This window comes from Dama dama, chromosome 8, assembly GCF_033118175.1.
Source record: "Dama dama isolate Ldn47 chromosome 8, ASM3311817v1, whole genome shotgun sequence".
Lineage (NCBI taxonomy): Eukaryota > Metazoa > Chordata > Mammalia > Artiodactyla > Cervidae > Dama > Dama dama.
Window position 1 is genome coordinate 17,526,610 of NC_083688.1, and position 22,924 is coordinate 17,549,533.

At 38.8% G+C, this 22,924-nt stretch overlaps 1 protein-coding gene across 16 annotated transcripts in view; it reads left to right on the forward strand.

The window, feature by feature from the left end:
* TRIP12 (thyroid hormone receptor interactor 12) overlaps positions 1–22,924 on the forward strand; it is a 144,642-nt gene that overhangs the window by 29,151 nt on the left and 92,567 nt on the right. For all 16 annotated transcript variants that reach the window (XM_061148575.1, XM_061148572.1, XM_061148577.1 and 13 more), the window contains exon 2: positions 15,813–15,959. In XM_061148575.1, the coding sequence (XP_061004558.1) occupies positions 15,862–15,959 (98 nt within the window). In that variant the 5' untranslated portion in view covers positions 15,813–15,861. The remainder of the gene's footprint in view (positions 1–15,812; positions 15,960–22,924) is intronic.

The following is a 22,924-nucleotide window of genomic DNA, read 5'->3' on the forward strand; positions in this document are numbered from 1 at the left end:
ACTGGGAAAGATTGAGGACAGGAGGAGAAGGGGATGACAGAGGATGAGATGGTTGTATGGCATCACCAACTGAATGGACATGTGTTTGAGCAAACTCCAGGAGATAGTGAAGGACAGGGAAGCCTGGCATGCTGAAAGCTATGGGATCACAAATGGTTGGACACAACTTAGCTACTGAACAACACATCCCTTGCCAATCTGGCATGGGGAAGCTGGCCTCTAGGAGGAGGTATTTTGGTCTTTTGTTGCCCTTGGTTCACAGTTTAGTTTTTTCAAGGAAAGGGTCATTGATAGGAACTTTTAAGATTATTTTCTTACCCCCCACCCCCTTTTTGTTAAAATACTCCGTGGTCTTTACCTCTTCCTCTTTCTGGTACAGATTTTATTGTATCTGGCAAGTTTTCTGATTTAGGGTGTAGCCAACTCTTCTCTAGTTTCATTATAAGTGAAGATTTCTTCTGAATTTTTTAAACAGTTGTTCATTTTTCTTGATTTCAGGGAGGAAGTAAAGGAGCCATTTCCCTATCTCCTATTTCTATTCTTGAGATAATATCTTGGTTAAATTTTAAAAAATCTTTTGAATTAGGTGTGCTTAGGCTCGAGTATTTGTATCTATTATGTGTAATTAATATGTTAATTAATTTTCTCTCTTGAAAAACAAGAGACATTACTCTGCGGACAAAGGTCCATATAGTCAAGGCTATGGTCTTCCTTCCCAGTGATCACATATGGTTGTGAGAGGTGGACCGTAAAGAAGGCAGAATTCCAAAGAATTGATGCCTTTGAACTGTGGTGCTGGAGAAGACTCCTGAAAGTCCCTTGGACAGCAAGGAAATCAAACCAGTCAATCTTAAGGGAGATCAACCCTGAATATTCACTGGAAGGACTGATGCTGAAGCTGAAGCGCCAGTATTTTGGTCGCCTGATGATGCGAACAGATGACTCATTGGAAAAGTCCCTGGTGCTGGGAAAGATGGAGGGCTGAAGGAGAAGAGGGCATCAGAGGATGAGATGGCTGGACTGCATTACTGATGCAGTCAACATGAACTTGGGCAACTCTGGGAGATGGTGAGGGACAGGGAGGCCTGGCGTGCTGCAGTCCATGGGGTCGCACAGAGTCGGACTGAACAGCAGTCACAGAGTGACTGAACAGCAGCAATGTGTTACTAGAGATAGTTTTGAATCTTAATTTCTGCTGAACAAGAAACGGGACCTTTCTAAGAGCTACAGCGTGAACTGTGTGGCTTAATACTCAAAAAACAGTACTCTGTGAAAATGATGCCAAAGTTAATCTCATTGACTTTTGCCAGATGGCAGTAAGGTAGAGTCTCAAGGCCTATTGCAGTCATTAAATGTGGGTGCTGGCATCAGTATGGGTTCCCAGTGTTGCATTCCGTTGTTCAGTGTTGGGTAATGCTTAGAAGATCAAATGTTGGCTGCAAGCTCCTTAGTTTGTGATTTGTAAATGAAGGCGTAGTATAGAAATTACTCAATTTGGACTCTGGAGGGTCAGTTGTGACCTCTTTCCATCTCTGTTAATTGATTGACTCTCAACAGATCAATACATATAAAGTGGTTAAATTCATGTTTAGGAGTAGAATAGTATTCTGGAGAGCTGGATTCAGCTGTTCCTGTTTGTCTCTAAATAACATGTTAGAGACATGCTTTAGATGTTGCTCTAGAGCAGTTCATTCTGGATGAGAGTTTCCTCCTACATAAATGAGAAAATTGCATCAGCTGTGGACTGGCACTTAGGTTTGTGGTTTCCAATCTTGGTAGGTTCTTCATGCCACTGGGCAGTCCTCTTTTCCCATAGTCAGCTCCTTTTCCTATTCTGTGTTAGGGAACTCTTTGAAATCTCCTTTCTCCCTTACTGGTCTCATACTTTAAAATCCAGGTTTTGTTAAGCTAGGCATGTACATCCTTGCTGCCATTTGTCATCTCTTGGAGACTGATGTGCTTTTCGTCTGATCTAAGACCTGTGCTCTTAATTCTTTCTTTTCCTCCTGTGTGATCTTTTTAGTAAACTGTACCTTCTTCCTAGTCCTTTTCTTTCATTTTCTTTACATATATGAATATGCTCAAGACTTTTTATTTATTTATTTGGCTGTGTCGGGTCTTAGTTGTGGCACATAGGATCTTCATTACATCACGTGGGATCTTTTATTACAGCACACGGACCCTCTAGTTGTGGCACGCAGCTCCAGAGTGCCTGGGTTTGGTAATTGTGGCCTGAAGGCTCTCTAGTTTTGGCACGTGGACTTAGTTGCGTGTGGGATCTTAATTTCCCAGCCAGGGTTGGAACCTGCGCCCCCTGCATTGGAACCACAGTCCTAACCACTGGATCATCAGGGGAGTTCCAACATACAAATTTATTGTCTGAAACCCTAATTAATAGGAAATAGCAAAATTAATGTTCTTTTAGAAAAATTTAGTAATTCCTAGGTGAGCTTGTTAATTTCTTTCATATGGCATTGAAAAGATTAAACAGTTACCAAAATTCTTCATATGTTTTAAAAAATTTTTCTTAACCCTTAGCACCAGAAACTGGAGTGAAATTTTAATGCAAAGTCTGCTGAAGTTTAATAAACACAATTCTAGACTTTTTCTTCATTGTATAGATTTTATTGTTTAAATGTTTCTTGATTCCCATCTCTTCATTTCATCCTCCATTGTTATTGGACCCTCATCCATCCTTTGAGCTTCCCTGGCGGCTCAGTTGAACAGAGAGCCTGGTGGGCTCCAGTCCATGGGGTAGCAGAAGAGTCAGACATGACTAAACAACAACATCCATCCTTAAGTCTGTTTGGTGACTTAATAGTTGATCTGCTTATCTGTAGGTCTTAAATCCCAAGTTTTTATCTTTAGGCCCTTCATGATACAGTTTAGACTTATTTCTAGGTCCATCTTCTTCCTATACTTCATGTTACAGCCCCAGGGATGGACTTATGTAGCATCCCTTACATTATATCTTATTCTCTTATTCCTCAGTGCCTTTCCTTACAGTTCCACCTTTTTTTTTTTTTCCTCTTTAACTGTTTTAAAAATTGAAGTATAGTTAATTTGCAGTGTTGTGTTAGTTTCAGGTGTAAAGTAATTCCACTGTACATACATGTATATTTTTTCAGATTCTTTTCCATTATAGGTTATTACAAGATGGTGAATATATATAGTTCCTTGTGATATAGAATAGGTCCTTGTTGTTAATCTATTTTATATATTGTAGTGTATATCTGATAATCCCAGATTGCTAATCTGTCCTCCCCCTGCCACTGTCCTGCTATTCCCATTAGTAACTTTAAATTTTTTTCTATGTCTGTGAGTTTATTTCTGTTTTGCAGATAGGTTCATTTGTGTCATTTTTTTAGATCCCTTATATGAGTTCTATCAGATGATGCTTATCTTTTTTTTTTCAGTCTGATTTACTTAATCTCATAATCTCTAGATCCATTCATGGTGCTATGAGTAGTTTCACTTCTTTTTTATGGCTGGATAATACTCCATTTTATAGATACACTACCTCTTTTTTTTGGGGGGGGGGGGATCACATCTTCCTTATCCATGGACATTTGAATTGCTTCCATGTCTTAGATATTGTAAATAGTGCTACTATAACTATTGGGATATGTATCTTTTTGAATTACAATTTTCTCTGGATAGATGTCCAGGAGTGGGATTGCAAAATCATATGCTAATGCTTGTTTTTAGTTTAGGAACCTCCATACTGTTCTCCATAGTGGCTGTGCCATTTTGCCTTCCCACCTGCAGGTTAGGAGGATTCCTTTTTCTCCACACCCTCCCTCTCTAGCATTTATTATCTGTAGACTTGTAAATGATGGCCATTCTGACTGGTCTGAGGTGGTACGTCAGTGTAGTTGTGATGTGCAGTTCTCTAAATTAGCAGCATTGAACATCTTTTCATGTGCATGTTGGCCACTTGCATGTCTTTGGAGAAATGTCTGTATAGGTCTTCTGCCTATTTATTTATTTTTATGTTAAACCATATGAGCTATTTGTATATTTTGGGAATTAATTTGGTCTCATTGTTGGTCTCATTGTTTGCAAATATTTTCTCCTAGTCTGTAGGTTTTCTTTTTGTTTATGGTTACCTTTGCTGTGCAGAAACTTTAAGTTTAACTAGGTCCTGTTTGTTTATTTTTGCTTTTGTTCCCATTACTCTAGGTGGTGGTGGTTGTTCAGTCACTCAATCATGTTGGACTCTTTGCAACTCAATTACTCTAGGAAATGGATCCAAAAAAGTTTTGCTACAATTTGTGTCACAGAATGTTCTGCCTATATTTTCCTCCAGGAGTGTCATAGTATCTGGTCTCAGGTTCCGGTCTTTAATCCATTTTGAGTCAGTTTTTGTATATGGCGTTAGAGAGTGCACTTAATCTCAGTCTTTTACACGTGGCCATCATGTTCCTTATTGACGCGGTTGTCTTTGCTCCATTGTATATTCTTACCTCCTTTGTCATTGCTTAATTGACCATAGGTGCATGAATTTATTTCTGGCCTTTCTGTCCTGTCTCATTGCTCTATGTGTCTGTTTTTGTGCCAATACCATACTGTTTTGATGACTAGCTTTGTAGTGTAGTCTTAAGTCAAGGGGCGTGACACCGCCCGCTGTGTTTCCCAAGATCTCTTTGGGATCTTTAGTGATTACATACAAATTTAAAACACATTTGTTTTTGGTTCTAGTTCTGTGAAAACTGCCCTTTGTAATTTGATAGGGATTGCATTGAATATGTGGATTGCCTTGGGTAGTATGGTCATTTTAACAAAATCAATTTCTTCCACTCCAAGAACGTAATTTATCTTTCCATCTGTTTGTGTTGTCTTTATTTCTTTCATCAGCATCTTAAAGAGTTTTCAGAGTACAGGCCTTTTACCTCCTGTTGTTGTTGGTTAGTCACTAACTCATGTCTGACTCTTTGCAACCTCGTGGACTGTAATCTACTAGGCTGCTCTGTGCATGGGATTTTCCTGGCAAGAATCCTGGACTGGGTTGTCTTTTCCTTTTCCGGGGATCTTTCCGACCCAGGGATCAAACTTGTCTCCTACATGGGCAGGTGGACTCTTCACCACCGAGCCATCAGGGAAGCCCTCTTGTCTCCTTGCCGTGCCATGCTGTGCTGAGTCTCTTCAGTCATGTCCAACTTTGTGTGACCCCAGGGACTGTAGCCCGCCAGGCTCCTCTGTCCATGGGATTCTCCAGGCAAGGATACTGGAGTGGGTTGCCATTCCCTTCTCCAGGGAATCTTCCTGACCCAGGGATCGAACTGGTGAGTCTTAGGTCTAACCTGCATTGGCAGGCAGGTTCTTGACCACTAGCACCACCTGGGAAAGTCTCCTTAGGTAGAGTTTATTCTTGGTACTTGATTCTTTTTGATATGATGGCAAATGGAATTGTTTCCTTAATTTCTCTTTCTCGTATTTCATTGTTAAGCTCTAACCTTTTAAATTGGACCTTTACAACCTGCTGAGGGCAAATTTAAGTTACCCTTTTTGTTTGCAGTATTACCTTGAGACTGCTTCTTATACCATTTAGCTTGTTTCATGATAATCATTCATTTAAGGTTTGTTCCATTAAACTGGTTATCTCATAGAAATATAAAAGGATTAGGAGTCTCTAGGTATTCCCCTAGCTTGGAATGTCATGTTCTCTTAATATTTTGATTTTTTAGAAAAGGTATAAATGTAGAATATTTTCCTGCTTTTGTTCAGGTACACAGTATAGTCATAAGGAGCCCAGACTTTAAATCAAACCCGTTTGCTGTCCTTGTTACCTATTAGCTTTGTAGCCTTACGTTGATTACAATGTACTGTGTGCCACAGTTTCTCTGAAAGAAATTTATTTCCAGTCTACCAGTTTTGTAGGGTTGTGAAAATTAACTGGAGAGGTACTTTGCCTGAGACATGGTAAACACAAAATAAACATCCCCTATAATCATTTGTATTTCACTATTCACTTTTCAAATCTGTATTTTTATCAGTAAATGTTACTTTCTAGAGTTACAAAAAATATTATTTAGAAGTACTATTTTTACATGTTGCACAGTATTTCAGCATGACATTGGAATGATTTCAGTGCCCCTAAATTGAGTTAAATGCTTAACAGACCCCATTTGCAGATAACCTGCCCCTTTCCCTGTAGTCAGTGGCTCTTATTTCTTACAGAACTTTTCTGATTAACTGGAAGAAAGAAAAGACATCTCTGTCTTCCCTAATGGAAACTAATGTTTAGCTTGCTAAACAAATGTTTAGTTCATTGAAGATTCATAAGCCACATTGCACTGTTCTCAGATATAACTACTAAGAGTTTGACGTTTGACTTGCAACTGTACTATGCTATATGTATTAATTTTTTTATTACCTCCTTCCTGATCAGAGTGAAATATAAACAGTTCTAAATGGTTTTATAGAATTTCAGGGGTTATTTTTCCTTCTCTACTTCTTTCCTTTTTTTCTTTTTAATTCTTTTCTTCGTTATGTTGGACTTGGTGAATCACCTCCTTTTCCCCCAGACTCACCCGTCATTTATTGTACTTTGAGGCACCCATTAAATGGCTGCTGTATGTGTCAGGTGCTGTTCCAGGAGCCTCATAATCATTCTTTTCCTAAACCCTAAGCTAGTAGTATTATCTCTGTAGTTTAATGGAGAGGAACCAGGGATGAAGGTCAGGTACTGTATGTCTTATTAAGTCGCACAGCTGGGATTTGAACCTCGGCATTTCTGTAGGATAGTTGAGTAGGGGGATATAGAGCAGTAATAATAAGCTCTTTTGAGCACGGATTGTTTTATTTGCCTCTGTATCTCAGCACCTCTCAATTCCTTGCTTTTAGGGAAGCTCCGAGGTAAGAGAAACCCAAGTAAGACAGTAGGTGTTGCGAGAGGGCATCAGAGGGCAGACACACTGAAACCATAATCACAGAAAACGAGCCAATCTGATCACAGGACCACAGTCTTGTCTAACTCAGTGAGACTGAGCCATGCCGTGTGGGGCCACCCAAGACGGACGGGTCATGGTGGAGAGGTCTGATAGAATGTGGTCCACTGGAGAAGGGAATGGCAAACCACTTCAGTATTCTTGCCTTGAGAACCCCGTGAACAGTATGAGAAGGCAAAAAGGTATGACACTGAAAGATGAACTCCCCAGGTTGGTAGGTACACAATATGCTATTGGAGATCAGTGGAGAAATAACTCCAGAAGGAATGAAGGGATGGAGCCAAAGCAAAAACAATACCCAGTTGTGGATGTGACTGGTGATAGAAGCAAGGTCTGATGCTGTAAAGAGCAATATTGCATAGGAACCTGGAATGTTAGGTCCATGAATCAAGGCAAATTGGAAGTGGTCAAACAGGAGATGGCAAGAGTGAATGTTGACATGCTAGGAATCCGCGAACTAAAATGGACTGGAATGGGTGAATTTAACTCAGATGACCGTTATCTACTACTGTGGGCAGGAATCCCTTAGAAGAAACGGAGTAGCCATCATGGTCAACAAAAGAATCTGAAATGCAGTACTTGGATGCAATCTCAAAAACGACAGAATGATCTCTGTTTGTTTCCAAGGCAAACCATTCAGTATCACGGTAATCCGAGTCTGTGCCCCGACCAGTGATGCTGAAGAAGCTGAAGTTGAACGGCTCTATGAAGACCTACAAGACTTTTAGAACTAACACCCAAAAAAAGATGTCGTTTTCATTATAGGGCACTGGAATGCAAAAGTAGGAAGTCAAGAAACACCTGGAGTAACATGCAGGGCAAAGGCTACTAGCGTTTTGCCAAGAGAACGCACTGGTCATAGCAAACACCCTCTTCCAACAACACAAGAGAAGACTCTACACATGGACATCACCAGATGGTCAACACCGAAATCAGATTGATTATATTTTTTGCAGCCAAAGATAGAGAAGCTCTCTCTCTATATATATATAGTCAGCAAAAACAAGACTGGGAGCTGACTGTGACTGAGATCATGAACTCCTTATTGCCAAATTCAGACTTAAACTGAAGAAAGTAGGGAAAACCACTAGACCATTCAGGTATGACCTAAATCAAATCCCTTATGACTGTACAGTGGAAGTGAGAAATAGATTTAAGGGACTAGATCTGATAGAGAGCCTGATGAACTATGGACGGAGGTTCGTGACATTATACAGGAGACAGGTATCAAGACCATCCCCATGGAAAAGAAATGCAAAAAGGCAAAATGGTTGTCTGAGGAGGCCTTACAAATAGCTATGAAAAGAAGAGAAGCGAAAAGCAAAGGAGAAAAGGAAAGATATTCCCATTTGAATGCAGAGTTCCAAAGAATAGCCAGGATAGATAAGAAAGCCTTCCTCAGCGATCAATGCAAAGAAATAGAGGAAAACAACAGAATGGGAAAGTCTAGAGATCTCTTCAAGAAAATTAGAGATATCAAGGGAATATTTCAGGCAAAGATGGGTTCAAAAAGGACAGAAACGGTATGGACCTAACAGAAGCAGAAGATACCAAGAAGAGGTGGCAAGAATATACAGAAGAACAGTACAAAAAAGATCTTCACGACCCAGATAATCACGATGGTGTGATCACTCACCTAGAGCCAAACATCCTGGAATGTGAAGTCAAGTGGGCCTTAGAAAGCATCACTATGAACAAAGCTAGTGAATGTGATGGAATTCCAGTTGAGCTATTTCAAATCCTGAAAGATGATGCTGTGAAAGTGCTGCACTCAATATGCCAGCAAATTTGGAAAACTCAGCAGTGGCCGCAGGACTGGAAAAGGTCAGGTTTCATCCCAATCCCTAAGAAAGGCAATCCCAAAGAATGCTCAAACTACTGCACAATTGCACTCATCTCACATGCTAGTAAAGTAATGCTTAAAATTCTCCAAATCAGGCTTCAGCAATATGAGAACCGTGAACTTCCAGATGTTCAAGGTGGTTTTAGAAAAGGCAGAGGAACCAGAGATCAAATTGCCAATATCTGCTGGATCATCGAAAAAGCAAGAGCGTTCCAAAAAAACTTCTATTTCTGCTTTATTGACTATGCCAAAGCCTTCGACTGTGTGTGGAAAATTCTGAAAGAGATGAGAATACCAGACCACCTGACCTGCCTCTTGAGAAACCTGTATGCAGGTCAGGAAGCAAGAGTTAGAACTGGACATGGAACAACAGACTGGTTCCAAATAGGAAAAGGAGTACATCAAGGCTGTATATTGTCACCCTGCTTATTTACCTTATATGCAGAGTACATCATGAGAAACGCTGGGCTGGAAGAAGCACAAGTGGGAATCAAGATTGCCGGGAGAAATATCAATAACCTCAGATATGCAGATGACATCACCCTTATGGCAGAAAGTGAAGAGGAACTAAAAAGCCTCTTGATGAAAGTGAAAGAGGAGAGTGAAAAAGTTGGCTTAAAGCTTAACATTCAGAAAACTAAGATCATGGCATCCGGTCCCATCACCTCATGAGAAATAGATGGGGAGACAGTGGAAACAGTGTCAGACTTTATTTTTTTGGGCTCCAAAATCACTGCAGATGGTGACTGCAGTCATGAAATTAAAAGACGCTTACTCCTTGGAAGGAAAGTTATGACCAACCTAGACAGCATATTAAAAAGCAGAGACATTACTTTGCCAACAAAGGTTCGTCTGGTCAGGCTATGGTTTTTCCAGTGGTTATGTATGAATGTGAGAGTTGGACTGTGAAGAAAGCTGAGCGCTGAAAAATTGATGCTTCTGAAGCATCAATTTGTCTTCTTTGTTGGAGAAGGACTCTTGAAGAGTCCTTGGACTGCAAGGAGATCCAACCAGTCCATCTTAAAGGAGATCAGTCCTGGGTGTTCATTGGAAAGACTGATGCTGATGCTGAAATTCCAATACTTTGGCCACCTCAGGCAAAGAGTCGACTCATTGGAAAAGACCTGATGCTGGGAGGGATTGGGGGCAGGAGGAGAAGGGGACGACAGAGGATGAAATGGCTGGATGGCATCACTGACTCGATGGGCATGAGTTTGAGTAAACTCCGGGAGTTGGTGATGGACAGGGAGGCCTGGCATGCTGCGACTCATGGGGTCGCAAAGAGTTGGACTGAGCGACTGAACTGAACTGAAAGGATATTCATTCTCATTTTGAAGATAATCATGTTTGATGCTGTTGTTCTTAAGCCAGAGTGACTTCTTTTAAAAGCTAGGGTGGTCCATTTTACTGTAGAGTTGTTTAATACTGCTCTTGGTAAGGTCAACTTACTGTCCTTTCTTCTGAGATAGTGAGTCGTACCTTTTTGGTCTGGTGTTTGCAGTTGTTTACATCCACAATTCTGGATGCTGTTCCTTGCAGCCCTGCACGTCCAGATGCTAATACTTGTTGAATGCAGGCAACTTAATTTTGTAATGCTGCAGTTTCCTTATTTGTAAAGTAGGAATAATAAGCTACACAGTTAATAAGACTCATTGGCGTGTTTAAATTTTGTTTATTAGGATAAACAAATGAATAAAGTGCTGTGGAAATTGTGTTAATTACTGTTGCTATTAAACCCCAGTTTTATAATCTTAAGCCAAACGAAGTCTCTTTGGAGGACCATATCATATCTTAAGTAGAAAGCATAAGAAATTGGGGAGTGGGGGGGGGGGAACACGTTGGTTAAATAAAATTCCCTTTTTAAGTGTTAATTCTGAAAGCTGGAAACTTTCTACAAATACTCTGTTGGATATTAGATTTTTAGAAAAATGTTATCTTTACTGTGAAAATAATAGAACTTTTGTTCAGTGTTTAAGAGTTGCCTGTCAAATAAATGATAGTGGTTACATAGGTAAATGTATTAGCTTGGTTTGGGGCTGTACGTGACTGCTCTTGGTCACTAAATTGGAGATATATTCTCCAGTCTATCCAGCTTCCTTCATGTGATAAAAATTTGGCACAAAAGCTAACTTTGATTTTCCTTCATATTTTTGGCCATTTGACTAGGAAGAAGTACTATATATTCTATATACAAAGTTAACTATAACTTTAATTTTTTTCCCTAGCCTTAACCTCTCTTCTGTGATTTTGAATTGTGAAATTAAAGGAAACTTAATTTCCAGAATGTTTACAGTTGAAGTTTTATTGAAAGAATATCCTTCTTATGAAACTTTGAGAATAAATTTTAAAATGTAGATTAATAATACAGTTCTTTTTTTCCTGAAGAAATTCTGTTTGCCTGAAGAGGTAAATACATTTTCACATAAAATTCATATGCCATTTAATCTTTACAGTGGGTAAGCTTGTTGATGCTTAGAGCTGTGTTATGAGTTTGTTCACATGGCAAGTTTTTTTTTTTTTTTTAAATTGAGGTATAATTGGCATCCATCATATTAGTTTCCATTACACAGCATAATGATTACGAAGTATAGTTAACATCCATCACCATATATACATACTTTTTTCCAAGATCTACTTTCTTAGCAACTTTCAAACATGCAGTACAGTAATGTTAACATAATCATCATGCTGCATATTAAATTGCTGTAATAATAAAACTTCCTTGACAGCTGAAGTTTGTGCCTTTTGGCTTCCTTTACCCATTTGGCCCACCCCCTCTACCCTGCTTCTGGTACCATCTATCTGTTCTATGAGTTTGCTTTCAGTCTTGAACATATCAGTGTTTTTATGCTTTTCCTATTGAAATCAAAGTCATATATGCCATCTCTTTAATTTCAGTGCTTTAGGAATTAATGTCAGAGGTTTCATGTGGAAACTGTTGGTGGTTATTCCCACTGAAATGAAGGTATATAATCCATGGTTAGAAGACTCATGTATTTCAGTACTTGAAAGAGTTTATGACTGGACTTATAAACCTTCTAGCTTCTGCATTATGAGATGCCTATTAAGATGGAATCTTTGCGTTTGTTTTCATTTCAGTTTGTCAAAACAATTTTCAGCAGTTTTATTTATTAGTGTAACTCTAACTTTGTGTTTTAAAATTTAATTAATAAAATATGGTAGGTATACTAATTGGTGAAGACAACACAGAATACTCACATAGCAAGAAGGAAATTATTGCATGGTGATTTTTGGGCTCATGTCTGGAGCCAAAGAGTTAAATTTTGAGAATTTGAGATTGTAGTGATCTCTAGGGGAGATAGGTTGCCTGCATATCAGAGTTCAGAGGACTAGTTCCTCATGAGATGATTTGAACTTTCTTCATTTGGAATTGTCTGTAATGTAAGGCATTGAACTTGATCACCCCCAAGGGTCCCTTCTGTCTCTTAAGTTTGTTGATAGCTGGCAGAGGGGAAGATCCTATGTGTATTATATGTTACTCTTATATTTACTTTTGGGCAATTCAAATTCCAAAGTTTTACAGAGCCTGGCCTCCTTACTTAAAGACCAATTTATGCTTTAAAAGCAGATAGCACTTAGATAAATGTCTTGTTACTTGCCACTTTTCCTCTCTTAAATTTCAAGAATTAACCCGTGAATCGCCTGGTGCTGATTGACAAACTCTGAAGGTTTGGGGAGCACTATTAAGGTTACTTTACTAAATATAGGTTAAATTAACCAGTATGACTTCTTTTTTTTTTTTTTTTTAAATATGCATTTATTTGGCTGTGTCAGGTTTTAGTTGCAGCACGTGGACTCTCTAGTTGTGGCATGAAAGGCTCAGCAGTTGTGGCACTCAGGCTTAGTTACTCCGTGGCATGTGGGATCTTAGTTCCCCAACCAGGGATCGAACCTGCAACCCCTGCATTGCAAGGCAGATTCATAACCACTGGACCACCAGGGAAATCCCCCAGTATGACTTCTATATTCATTTGAATCACTTAACGCCCCATGACATACAGTAGGCATTTAATAGCCAAAAGTGGGCAGGTAAGATCTCCTAACCCTCTTTAATAATAGTTTTCTTTGCTTTTCAAAGTGAAAGGAACAGTATCATGCTGTTCTCTTGTGTCCACACTGTTGGGGGTCCAGGCAAGATGGCATGGAGATGGCTTTTGAAGTGGTAAAATTTCCTGGATGAATTCTGAAATAGATGGGTCTTTTATTTAGTTCTTGGTGGTGGTGGTTTAGTTGTTAATTTGTGTCCGACTCTTGTGACCACATGGGCTGCAGCCTGCCAGGCTCCTCTGTCCATGGGATTGTCGCAGCAAAAATACTGGAATGGGTTGCCATTTTCTTCTCTAAGGGATCTTCTGGACCCAGGGATCAAACCTAGGTCTTCTGCATTGCAGGCAGACTCCTGCATTGCAGCAGATTCTTTACTACCTGAGCCAACAGGGAAGCCATACAAGGTCATACATTTTGTTGATGTTGGAGTTAAGATCTGAACTCAGTCAGAGGCAGTTTGACTCAGGAGCCCAATGTTTGTAATCAAATGACCTACCTTATTGCTTTCAAAGAGTAGGTAACAAAAGTTACTCCTTTCATCTCAGACCCAGTCCTCTTTCTCAGAGTCAGTCAGTACCACCTTCAGGGGGATATGTTTCAAGATCTTGAGTAGATTCCTGAAGCTGTAGATAGTACTGAGTTCTGTACAGCCTGTGTGTTTTTCTTATACTAATGGGTGCGGAGCATATATATAGTGGATGCAGTGGACAGAAGGATGATTCACATTCTGAGTGGGACAGACATGGATGGCATGTGGTTTCACCAGCTATATGGAATTGAAAACTTTACTTTGAAAATTGTAATTGAAAAGTTTAATTTGAAAATTGTAATTGAAAACTAATTTTTTTTCCGTTTATTTTTATTAGTTGGAGGCTAATTACTTTACAGTATTCTAGTGGTTTTTGCCATACATTGACATGAATCAGCCATGGATTTACATGTGTTCCCCATCCCGATCCCCCCTCCCGCCTCCCTCTCCATCCCATCCTTCTGGGTCTTCCCAGTGCACCAGTCCTGAGCACTTGTCTCATGCATCCAACCTGGGCTGGTGATCAGTTTCACCCTTGATAGTATACTTGTTTCAGTGCTGTTCTCTCTGAAATCCCACCCTCCCCTTCTCCCACAGAGTCTAAAAGTCTGGAAAACTTAATTTTTAATTCAATATTTTTGTACCATGGCTGATCAGGTAGGTAACTGAAACCATGGAAAGTGAAACTAGTGATAAGGCTGGAGGGGAGGGGTTAAATTAACAATGTCTGTTTTATGAATTTATTTCTACCAATTTTTAATGTGTAAATAATACATAAACATATATATGCAAACCTTCTAAATTTATATGTACACATAGATGGAAATTATACTGTTTTTCCTGTAGCATATCTGGGAGAGACCTTTCCATCAGTTCATGTAAATTGAACCTTCCTCTTTCTTTTTTAATGTTTGCATAGTATTTTCTCTTGTTTTCTTTCTAAAATTGAGAGTAAATCTATTAGTAATTTGAACCTTCTGACTAAAGTTTATTTAGTATATTAATTGGTGGTGTGGCAATGTGTGATAGAAATAGCCCTTTTCTACTGAATTGGGTCAGTATGTGACTCAAAAGAAAACCCACTTTGCTGTTACAGTGGATGGAAATCTCTTAAAACCCAGTAATAGATTGAGTTATGATTAATTTACATTCTTTTTGGCACAACTTTTGTAATGTCGTATGATTAGTCCTTCTGTTCCCTCCCCCAAAAATAGAAGTTAACTGAAGAACTGTACTTGGAATTTGACTGGAGACTTAAAAATAGTGTCAGATTTGACTTATAAAAATTGCAAAAAAAGAAGGCAGTTTTCTCTCTCTCTATAGTACCTTTGACCTATTTTATCAGCTAAACTCATTTTCTTTGAAAATCGGCCTTTTTTTCCTGTGTATTAGTTTCTTATAGAAAGATAAAAAGTTCAAACGAATTAAGAACTCTGCTTTGAACTAAATTGTTATTACACTTAAGAACTATGTTCACAGATTTCTTACTGCTAACATCTCCATGAGGTGGGTGATAACTGATTTTACAGAAGAGGTAAACCAATCTAGAGAGCAAGTTTCCTGTCTGGAGTCAGAGCCAGCACAGCTGATGTTGAAATCCAGGAGACCTGGGGCCATTTCTCAGTTTACTGTGCTTGAGCTGCTTTTCCCTGGTTTCTCCAGTAAGATACTACGGCTCTGCCATTTCCTTTGTATTTTCATGGTTTCATTTGGCCACAGCAGTACTGTGAAGTACCCATGGCATATGTTTCTATTCTGTGGCTGGGGAATCTGAGGCTAAAGGTTGTGGATTGTACAAAGGCAGACTCCTTTAAAACCTGTTCTGTGACAGGACTTCAGCCAAGGTGTTCTGAGTTTAGATGTAGTGCTCCTTTCCTTTACTAGAAATGTGGAAACAAAGATTTCTACTTGTGCTCTGTTTTTTTGTTTGTTTGTTTGTTTGTTTTTTCAATTGGGAATTTCTTGGTCATTGCATGAGAAATATAAGTAGATTTTATGTGCTGGGTTCTAGACTTAATCCCTTGAATTTGATATAGTCCTGACACTTTATGGGGCTTCCCTGGTGGCTCAGATGGTAAAGAATCTGCAATGTGGAGAGACCTGGATTCGATCCCTGGGTTGGAAAGATCCCCTGGAGAAGGAACTGGCAACCCACTCCAGTATTCTTGCCTGGAAAATCCCCATGGGCAGAGGAGCCTGGTGGGCTACAGTCCATGGGGTCACAAAGAATCGGACATGACTGAGCAACACTTTATGACACATTAATCGACCAGACTTCACAGTTTAATTAAGACAGTGCAGCGTTGGTGAAGGCTGTCTGATCAAACTGTGTATATAGAGTTTCCTCTTTTATGGTCCCTTCGTTTTTGGTGTCGTATCATACATGGTTGACACTTTATGTTTTTCTTTTTTTCCCTTTTAGTGAATGGTAGTGTCTAGAAAGGGTATGTCCCTTCAAGAGAGAGGTGCCAATGTCCAACCGGCCTAATAACAATCCAGGGGGGTCACTGCGACGTTCACAGAGGAACACTGCCGGGGCCCAACCACAAGACGACTCGATAGGAGGAAGGTATGTATTTAACGGTAATTTGAAAAGAAACGGGGATTAGAGAAAGTTTTTTTAAAAACCTCACTATATGTACTAGAGTTTAAATGGCTCACTATAAATGGGAATTTCTTTTCTAATTTTTGAGCTAGGTAGCACAAAACTGGAATTCAGAGTGATTATCTGATCATCCCCACCCCCACCCCCAGGCTCAAAAAACAGTTCTCAGTCATTATCAAAACTTGAATCTCTGGGTTGTTAACATGTGGCACATCATGTTTTTTTGGCCCCTTTTCTTTCTCCTCACTGTCTTATACACAGGCTACAACATACCTTTCAACCATTTGTGATCCCTTCCTTCATGTGTGTTGTGACTTGGTTTATTTACCTTATTTGAAAGGAACCTTCATTTGTTTTAAGATCTTGAGTTTTGTTGCCTAGCTTTTGAGTTTTTTCCCCATCTTACTTTTTGACAACACGTGGATGCTGACAGGCTGGTAGGGTTGTCTGTTAGCACATCCATTCTCAGTGTTTGATGTTGAGTTGGTCTTTTTTAGTTGGAGTCGTTGTATAGGAGGTAATATGAAGAATCAGATACATTCTGCTGAATTCCATATCTGATTTAGCTAAGTACTCTCATTTTATGCATAATATATTCACATTTGCTTGGGCCTACTTTTCCAGTGCATGGACTCATCATAGATTAAAGTAGATTGTGGCTAAACTCTAATAAGATTACCTTATGCAACATTTTGAGGCGTTACCATGTATATATTGTCTTGTTTAGTCACTAAGTCATGTCCAACTCTTAGTAACCCCATGGACTGTAGCCCACCAGAATCCATGGAATTTCCCAGGCAGTGATGCTGGAGTGAGTTGCTGTTTCCTTCTCCAGTATGTTGTCTAGTAAAAAATATATATAATTTATAAATATTTTACATATTTATAAAAGGTAAACGTCAAATGTAAAGAAGAAATTGAAGTACGTCTTGCTCATGTCAGGCTGTTTTAGTGGTTGAACATTTGGACGTTGGGCTAGGACAGTTTGTGTGGCATTTTTGTCTCTTGTGAAAGAGCTGTGTGTCCTTTGTTATATATCGTTCAGAAAACCTCGATATTTTTTTTTTTTTTAGTCCATACAGAGGATACTTATTTTACAGGGTTATTAGTTAATTTAAGTATTATAGTATGTTAAACTTTTAGAACAATGCTTAGTACAGAGTTTTGTTCTAAATTTTTTGCTTTTTTTACATTTAGATTATTCTTTGGAGTAGCCATACTTTATTTATGCTGCTGATTAGAAAATATCACCCCCCCATTACAAAAATGTTACATATTTTAGAGAACTTGGAAAATACAGGGAAGTATAAAGAAGAACGTCGTATTTTCACAATCCACTTAGAGTCACTGCTAACACTGACCCGTTCCTGCACGTGCGTGCACGTGCATGTGCTTAGTGGTTCATTTGTGTCCAACTCTTGTGACCCAGCTCACCAGGCTCCTCTGTTGGAGACATTTCCCAGGCAAGAATACTGGAGTGGTTGCCATTTCCTTCTCCAGGGGATCTTCCCCACCTAGGGATCGAACCTACATCTCCTGTGTCTCCTGCATCACAGACGGATTCTTTACCCGCTGAGCCATAGTAGATGTGCATGCATAAGCATATAAGTTACTTGTAATTTTCAAACGGAGTTTTGTACATATTAATCCCCAGGTTATGCTTAGACTCTTGATATGATTGACAAACATTTTGCACTGTCACACAGTATATTACTTGTATCCGGTGATGTTTCAGCACCATTATCTTTTCTGCACCTCAGTGGTAGGGAAAATTATTTAAATATTCTATTGTATTATGTATTTAAAAATGTGAGTGGAAAACAAATAGACACAGTAATTCTAGTTGATTAAGATTAATTGGCTTTAATAGCGAAGTTGCGCTCAAGATTGAACTCAATTAGATGTGTAGAATGGATCTTTCCCTAAAGTTTATGTGCTTTAAGCCAGTCAATGATGTATGCTCAATTGATGGAAAATAATGAAATTTAAGTTTCTTTGGAATGGCAGAAACATGCCAAAATACATAAAGCAAGGTGTAATTAGGAGTTTTTGTAAGACTTGAATCCTTCCTCCCTTTCAGTAGTGTAAGCCCCATTTCATCTCTCACGGTTTCAACTTTTATATCTTCGAGAAACATTTCCTGGCAAAAATAGTACACAAAAGAGGGCATATTCACCTTTTTGAAGTTTAGTATCATATGTGTTGTTTCCTGTCTTTAAAACTTGTTTAAAAATATGTCTTTTAAAGTCTTCATGTCTACTTGTGTGGTTAATACCATAATTTAGTAAGTTTGATTGTTTAGGTGTTTCCTGTTTTTATGTGGAGAAGTATAATTATGATCAGGACGTAGGAATTTGGAACTTCGGTCAAAATGTCTTATCAGTTTGGCTAAGAATGCAAATAAGAATATATTTGCACATCTGAATCTCATTTCGCCATTTTAGCGCACTTGATTGTTTTGTTTGTGATAGATTGTCAGAACTGGAAGGGACCTCAAACCCCAGACTGACTTGTGAAGCCCCAGTGGAGTGTGCTGTAGTACCAATTATGTAACTTCTGAGAAACCTCTCCAGGGATGTTGGGGAGTGAGAGGATTGGCATTAATTGGGAGAGAGCAATTGTAACTGTATTTTCCATTCTTTTAACCTGATTCCTGTTGCCTAGCTTTCCTTAAGTAAAATACTCCTATTATTGTGACTTTTGTTTCCAAAACACAGTGGCTTTGGTCTTGTGGATGTATTCACAGTAACAGCATCTACTCCAGCAGATCTACATATTCTTTCACTTTGAGACTCACAGAAATTGTGTGGAAATGCTGTTTTGTAAATGCTTGCTCAGCTTTACACAGCTGCTGTGTAGAGACAGGGCTCGATTCCTGACTGCTTCAGTCTCCAGTCTGATTCCTTTCTTTATGCTAACTGTTCTTACTGCACGAACTACTTGATCCATATGATGAAAGACTTAGAGGAGGTCGTGAAGTACTTAACAACTGAAGAGTATTTAACTCTTGCGGTTTAGAATTTTATGTTTTTTCCCTCCTAGGATTTCTTAATTCATTCCTTTTTGATTCGCTCTGTTTCCTCCCCAGCTCGGGTGAACGTGTCCTTTTTTGTGTAGCTTCCTTTCTGTGACCACTTCTGTCTTTTTCCCAAATCAAGGACACTTACCTTTTTTTTGCCTTAAGAAGAAAGGTTTAGTTCATCCATAAGGTAAAAGAAACTTGATTCTTTGGGATATATTTATTTTCTCTTGATTATTCCCTCTGTTGTTTTTCACCCATTCTTCATCTCTGTTCCTAATGAAAGTAGATACCTTTCCCCTCTTGTGTTGTTGTTCTCTTCTCCCTTCTTCCGTAGTTCGTTGGGCAGCCGTTGATCTGTTGCTCTCTGTGTGCTCTTTCTTCTTCAGGAAATCCTTCACCTCTTCTGCTTGTGTGTGGGCTTGCTCTGAGGGATATTACCTAGCCTTCCCACTGCTAGCACAGGTATTTGCAGGCTATCCCTCCCTCTTGGCTATTCATTAGCATTTTCATTAGCATTTTTTTGTTTTTCTCAAATGTCAGTGGTAGGATTGAATTCAGTTTTATAGCAACCTCAGTTAAGGTTGCTGTAGTGAAGGTTTGTTTGACATTGTTTTTGTTACAAAAACACAGCATGATGAGAACAGAAAATTGGATGCCTTGGGAGAATTAAAGAATTAAGGTAAATTTTATCCATCTACCCAGAGATAATGTTGGTTCGTATTTCTACTCTGTTTCTACTTCATGATTTGAATTATGGCTTCTAGTTTTTTCCCTCTTTTTTTTTTTTTCTCCTGTAAAATATATTGCTGCCATGCATATTACATTTGAGTATGATTATGATTTTATTGAGTCAGATTCCTGCAATAGGCTCATAGGACCCAAGGATATGAATTATTTTGAAGACTTCTTTTTTCTTTCTGGTGCTGCATGACATGTGGGTCTTAGTTCCCCACCCGGGGATTGAGCCCATGTCCCATGCATTGAAAGTGCAGAGTCTTAACCACTGGACCACCAGGGGAGTTCCTGAAGACTTTTTTAACAGAATGCTAAATTGTCTTTCAGAAAGATCTAATCACTTTGTTTTTTTTTATTCTTGTTTTGACTAAACCAATTTATACTTCTACTAACACTTTGTGAAAATGCCTAGTTCTTCAAATCCTGGTCAATACAGCACACCATTTTTAGTAGAAGTTTGTGGGGGAAAAAGGATTCCTGTGGTTAAACTTACTGTTTCTTTGATTACCATAGGGTGAAGATCTTCCCCACATATTGGTCATTTTTATATATTTTATGAGTTGTCTTAGTGTCCTTTTTCTCTTTTAATTTTGAGGATGCTTGCTCTTTTATTAGAACCCTTTATGAAAAGGGAATCAACCTACAGAGATGGGCAAGTATTTTTTGTTTATGACTTGTTCTACTTCTAATTTATGGTAGATTTTAAATTTCGGTGGTCAGGTATATTAGCTCTTTGTTTCTTTTCTTCCTTTGCCTTCTCCGAGAATAAAATTTTCTTCTCAGTTCTGTCAGTGTTGTTTTTTTTTTTTTTTTAATGGTGTGAAGAAATGCTTGAATCCAATCCACTCCACCTTCACACTCCCATTACAAAATTTGTCTGCAGTTTTACTGTTTATTTATTTCTGAGTAATAAATTATGAAATCTAAAGGTTATTGCTTTCTGTTAACATTGCAAAGCAGGGAGTTTTTAAAGCCAGGGTTAATTTTATAGAAAGATACAGATTTGTATTAACATTTTGCTTTAAAAAATTATTTCAGAGGTTTGGGATACAGAAAAACACAAACAAAATAAATATCATCCAGAGATTAAGTCTGTTTTGATTTTTATCTGTCTTTATTTTGGTGGGGGAATCTTAGTTCCCCAATCAGTTATTGAACCTGTGTCCCCTGCAATAGAAGCGAGGAGTCTTAACCACTGAACCCCTAGGAAATTCCCTATCTGTCTTTAAAGCACCACTTAGCATGTAGCTGATTACACTGTAAATACTTTTAGATCCTACTATTTTTTCCACTCAATATCCCAACATAAATATTTTCTCTTAAGATGAATTTTTGGCAGTTGTTTACAAATGGTCACATGATTTGCTTAATCAGTGTGCAATATTTTCCACTATTAATTTTCATTTTTTGGATAGTTAGGTGGTTGCAGTGGGAAAAGTTTTTGCTTGTGCTTAGATGTTTGCAGTTTTGGTATCTCTCAAGGGATATGTTCCAAGAAATGAAATTGCTTGGTCAAAGTGAGTTTTTTATAGTTAACTTACTTCACATAAATCTTTTGCCCTCCAATTTACTTATCACCATCAGGAAAAAAAGTGCATTTTCTCATCATTCTGTTTGTGTTATTTCCATTTACATTTTCCTGCTAATTTGATATGGAAAGATTGCATTAATTTCACTTTATTGGTGTTTGTACAGTAAGAGATATTAAACTCTAGAAAAATAGGTTTAAGAAGTGAGATCTGAGTGAGAATACTTCTTGATGTAAATGTACTAATAAGTTTTTTGTTTATGTTCCTTTGAACCCCACTATACAGGAGAACTGACCTTTTAATTTATTCACCTGAGATTAGCCCCTCCTCTTAGGTATTGGGACTTCCTTGGTGGCTGTGATGGTAAAGAATCTGCCTGCTATGTGGGACACCCAGTTTCCATCCCTGGGTCGGGAAGATCCCTTAGAGAAGGGAATGGCTACCCACTCCAGTATTCTTGCCTGGAGAATTCCTTGGACAGAGGAGCCTGGCAGGCTACAGTCCATGAGGGTCACAGAGAGTTGGACATGGTTGAGTGACTTAATGCTTTCTCTTGTGTAATGATATCCCTCAGTTCTTAACTCATGTGTTTTGAGTGATAGTTAATCTTTCCCACCATGATTTTACTCTGCCCCAGGTCCCCCATTGTTGTTTTTCAGTCACTAAGTCAGTTCGGCTCTTCAGACTGCAGCATGCTACTCCTTTGTCCTTCACTATCTCCTGGAGTTTGCTCAGATTAATGTCCATTGAGTTGGGATGCTTTCTAACCATCTCATCCTCTGTCATCCCCTTCTCCTCCCGTCTTCAATCATTGCCAGCATCAGGGTCTTTTCAGATGAGTCAGTTTTTCACATCAGGTGGCCAAAGTATTGGAGCTTCAGCTTTAGCATCAGTCCTTCTAATGAATATTCAGGACTGATTTCCTTTAGAATTGACAGGTTTGATCTCCTTGCAGTCCAAGGGACTCTCAAGAGTCTTCTCCAACACCACAGTTCAAAAGCATCAATTCTTTGTTGCTCAGCCTTGTTTAGGGTCCAACTCTCACATCCATACATGACTACTGGAAAAAGCATAGCTTTGACTATATAGACCTTGGCAAAGTAATGTCTCTGCTTTTTAATACCCTGTCTATGTTTGTCATAGCTTTCCTTCCAAGGATCTACCCACTGCCTTTTGCCAAAGCTGGGAGAATCTACAGTCATTTATTTTGAGTTCAGGAATGGTACTAGGGTGGTCACATGATCCAAGCTGGGAAAAATTGGAAGTGTTTTCCTTTCTGGTTGCAAAGGGCAGGTGTGAATCTGAAGTTGTCAGCTGCATGTCTCCTGCCTTATTTATGGAAGAAGATGGACAGAGAAAAGCAAATGTATTAGAGTATGTGTGGTTAAAGTTCTGAATAGTTTCCATTCCTTTGTTTTTCAGATCTGTGTTGAATCTTTTCTCTAGGCTTGATCCTTTAACTGTTTTGATTGTGGAGATATGCATGCCTTATTTTAATAAAGCCTCTTTTTCTTTTTTGGCTTTAGAGTTTTAACAAGTCCTGCCTTAGTGTTCTTGGCAGTATAAACAGTGTAAGATGGTATTCATCCATTTGTAGAACATCGTGCAGCATGCTAGATAGCAGTTACAAAAATGAGAGTAGA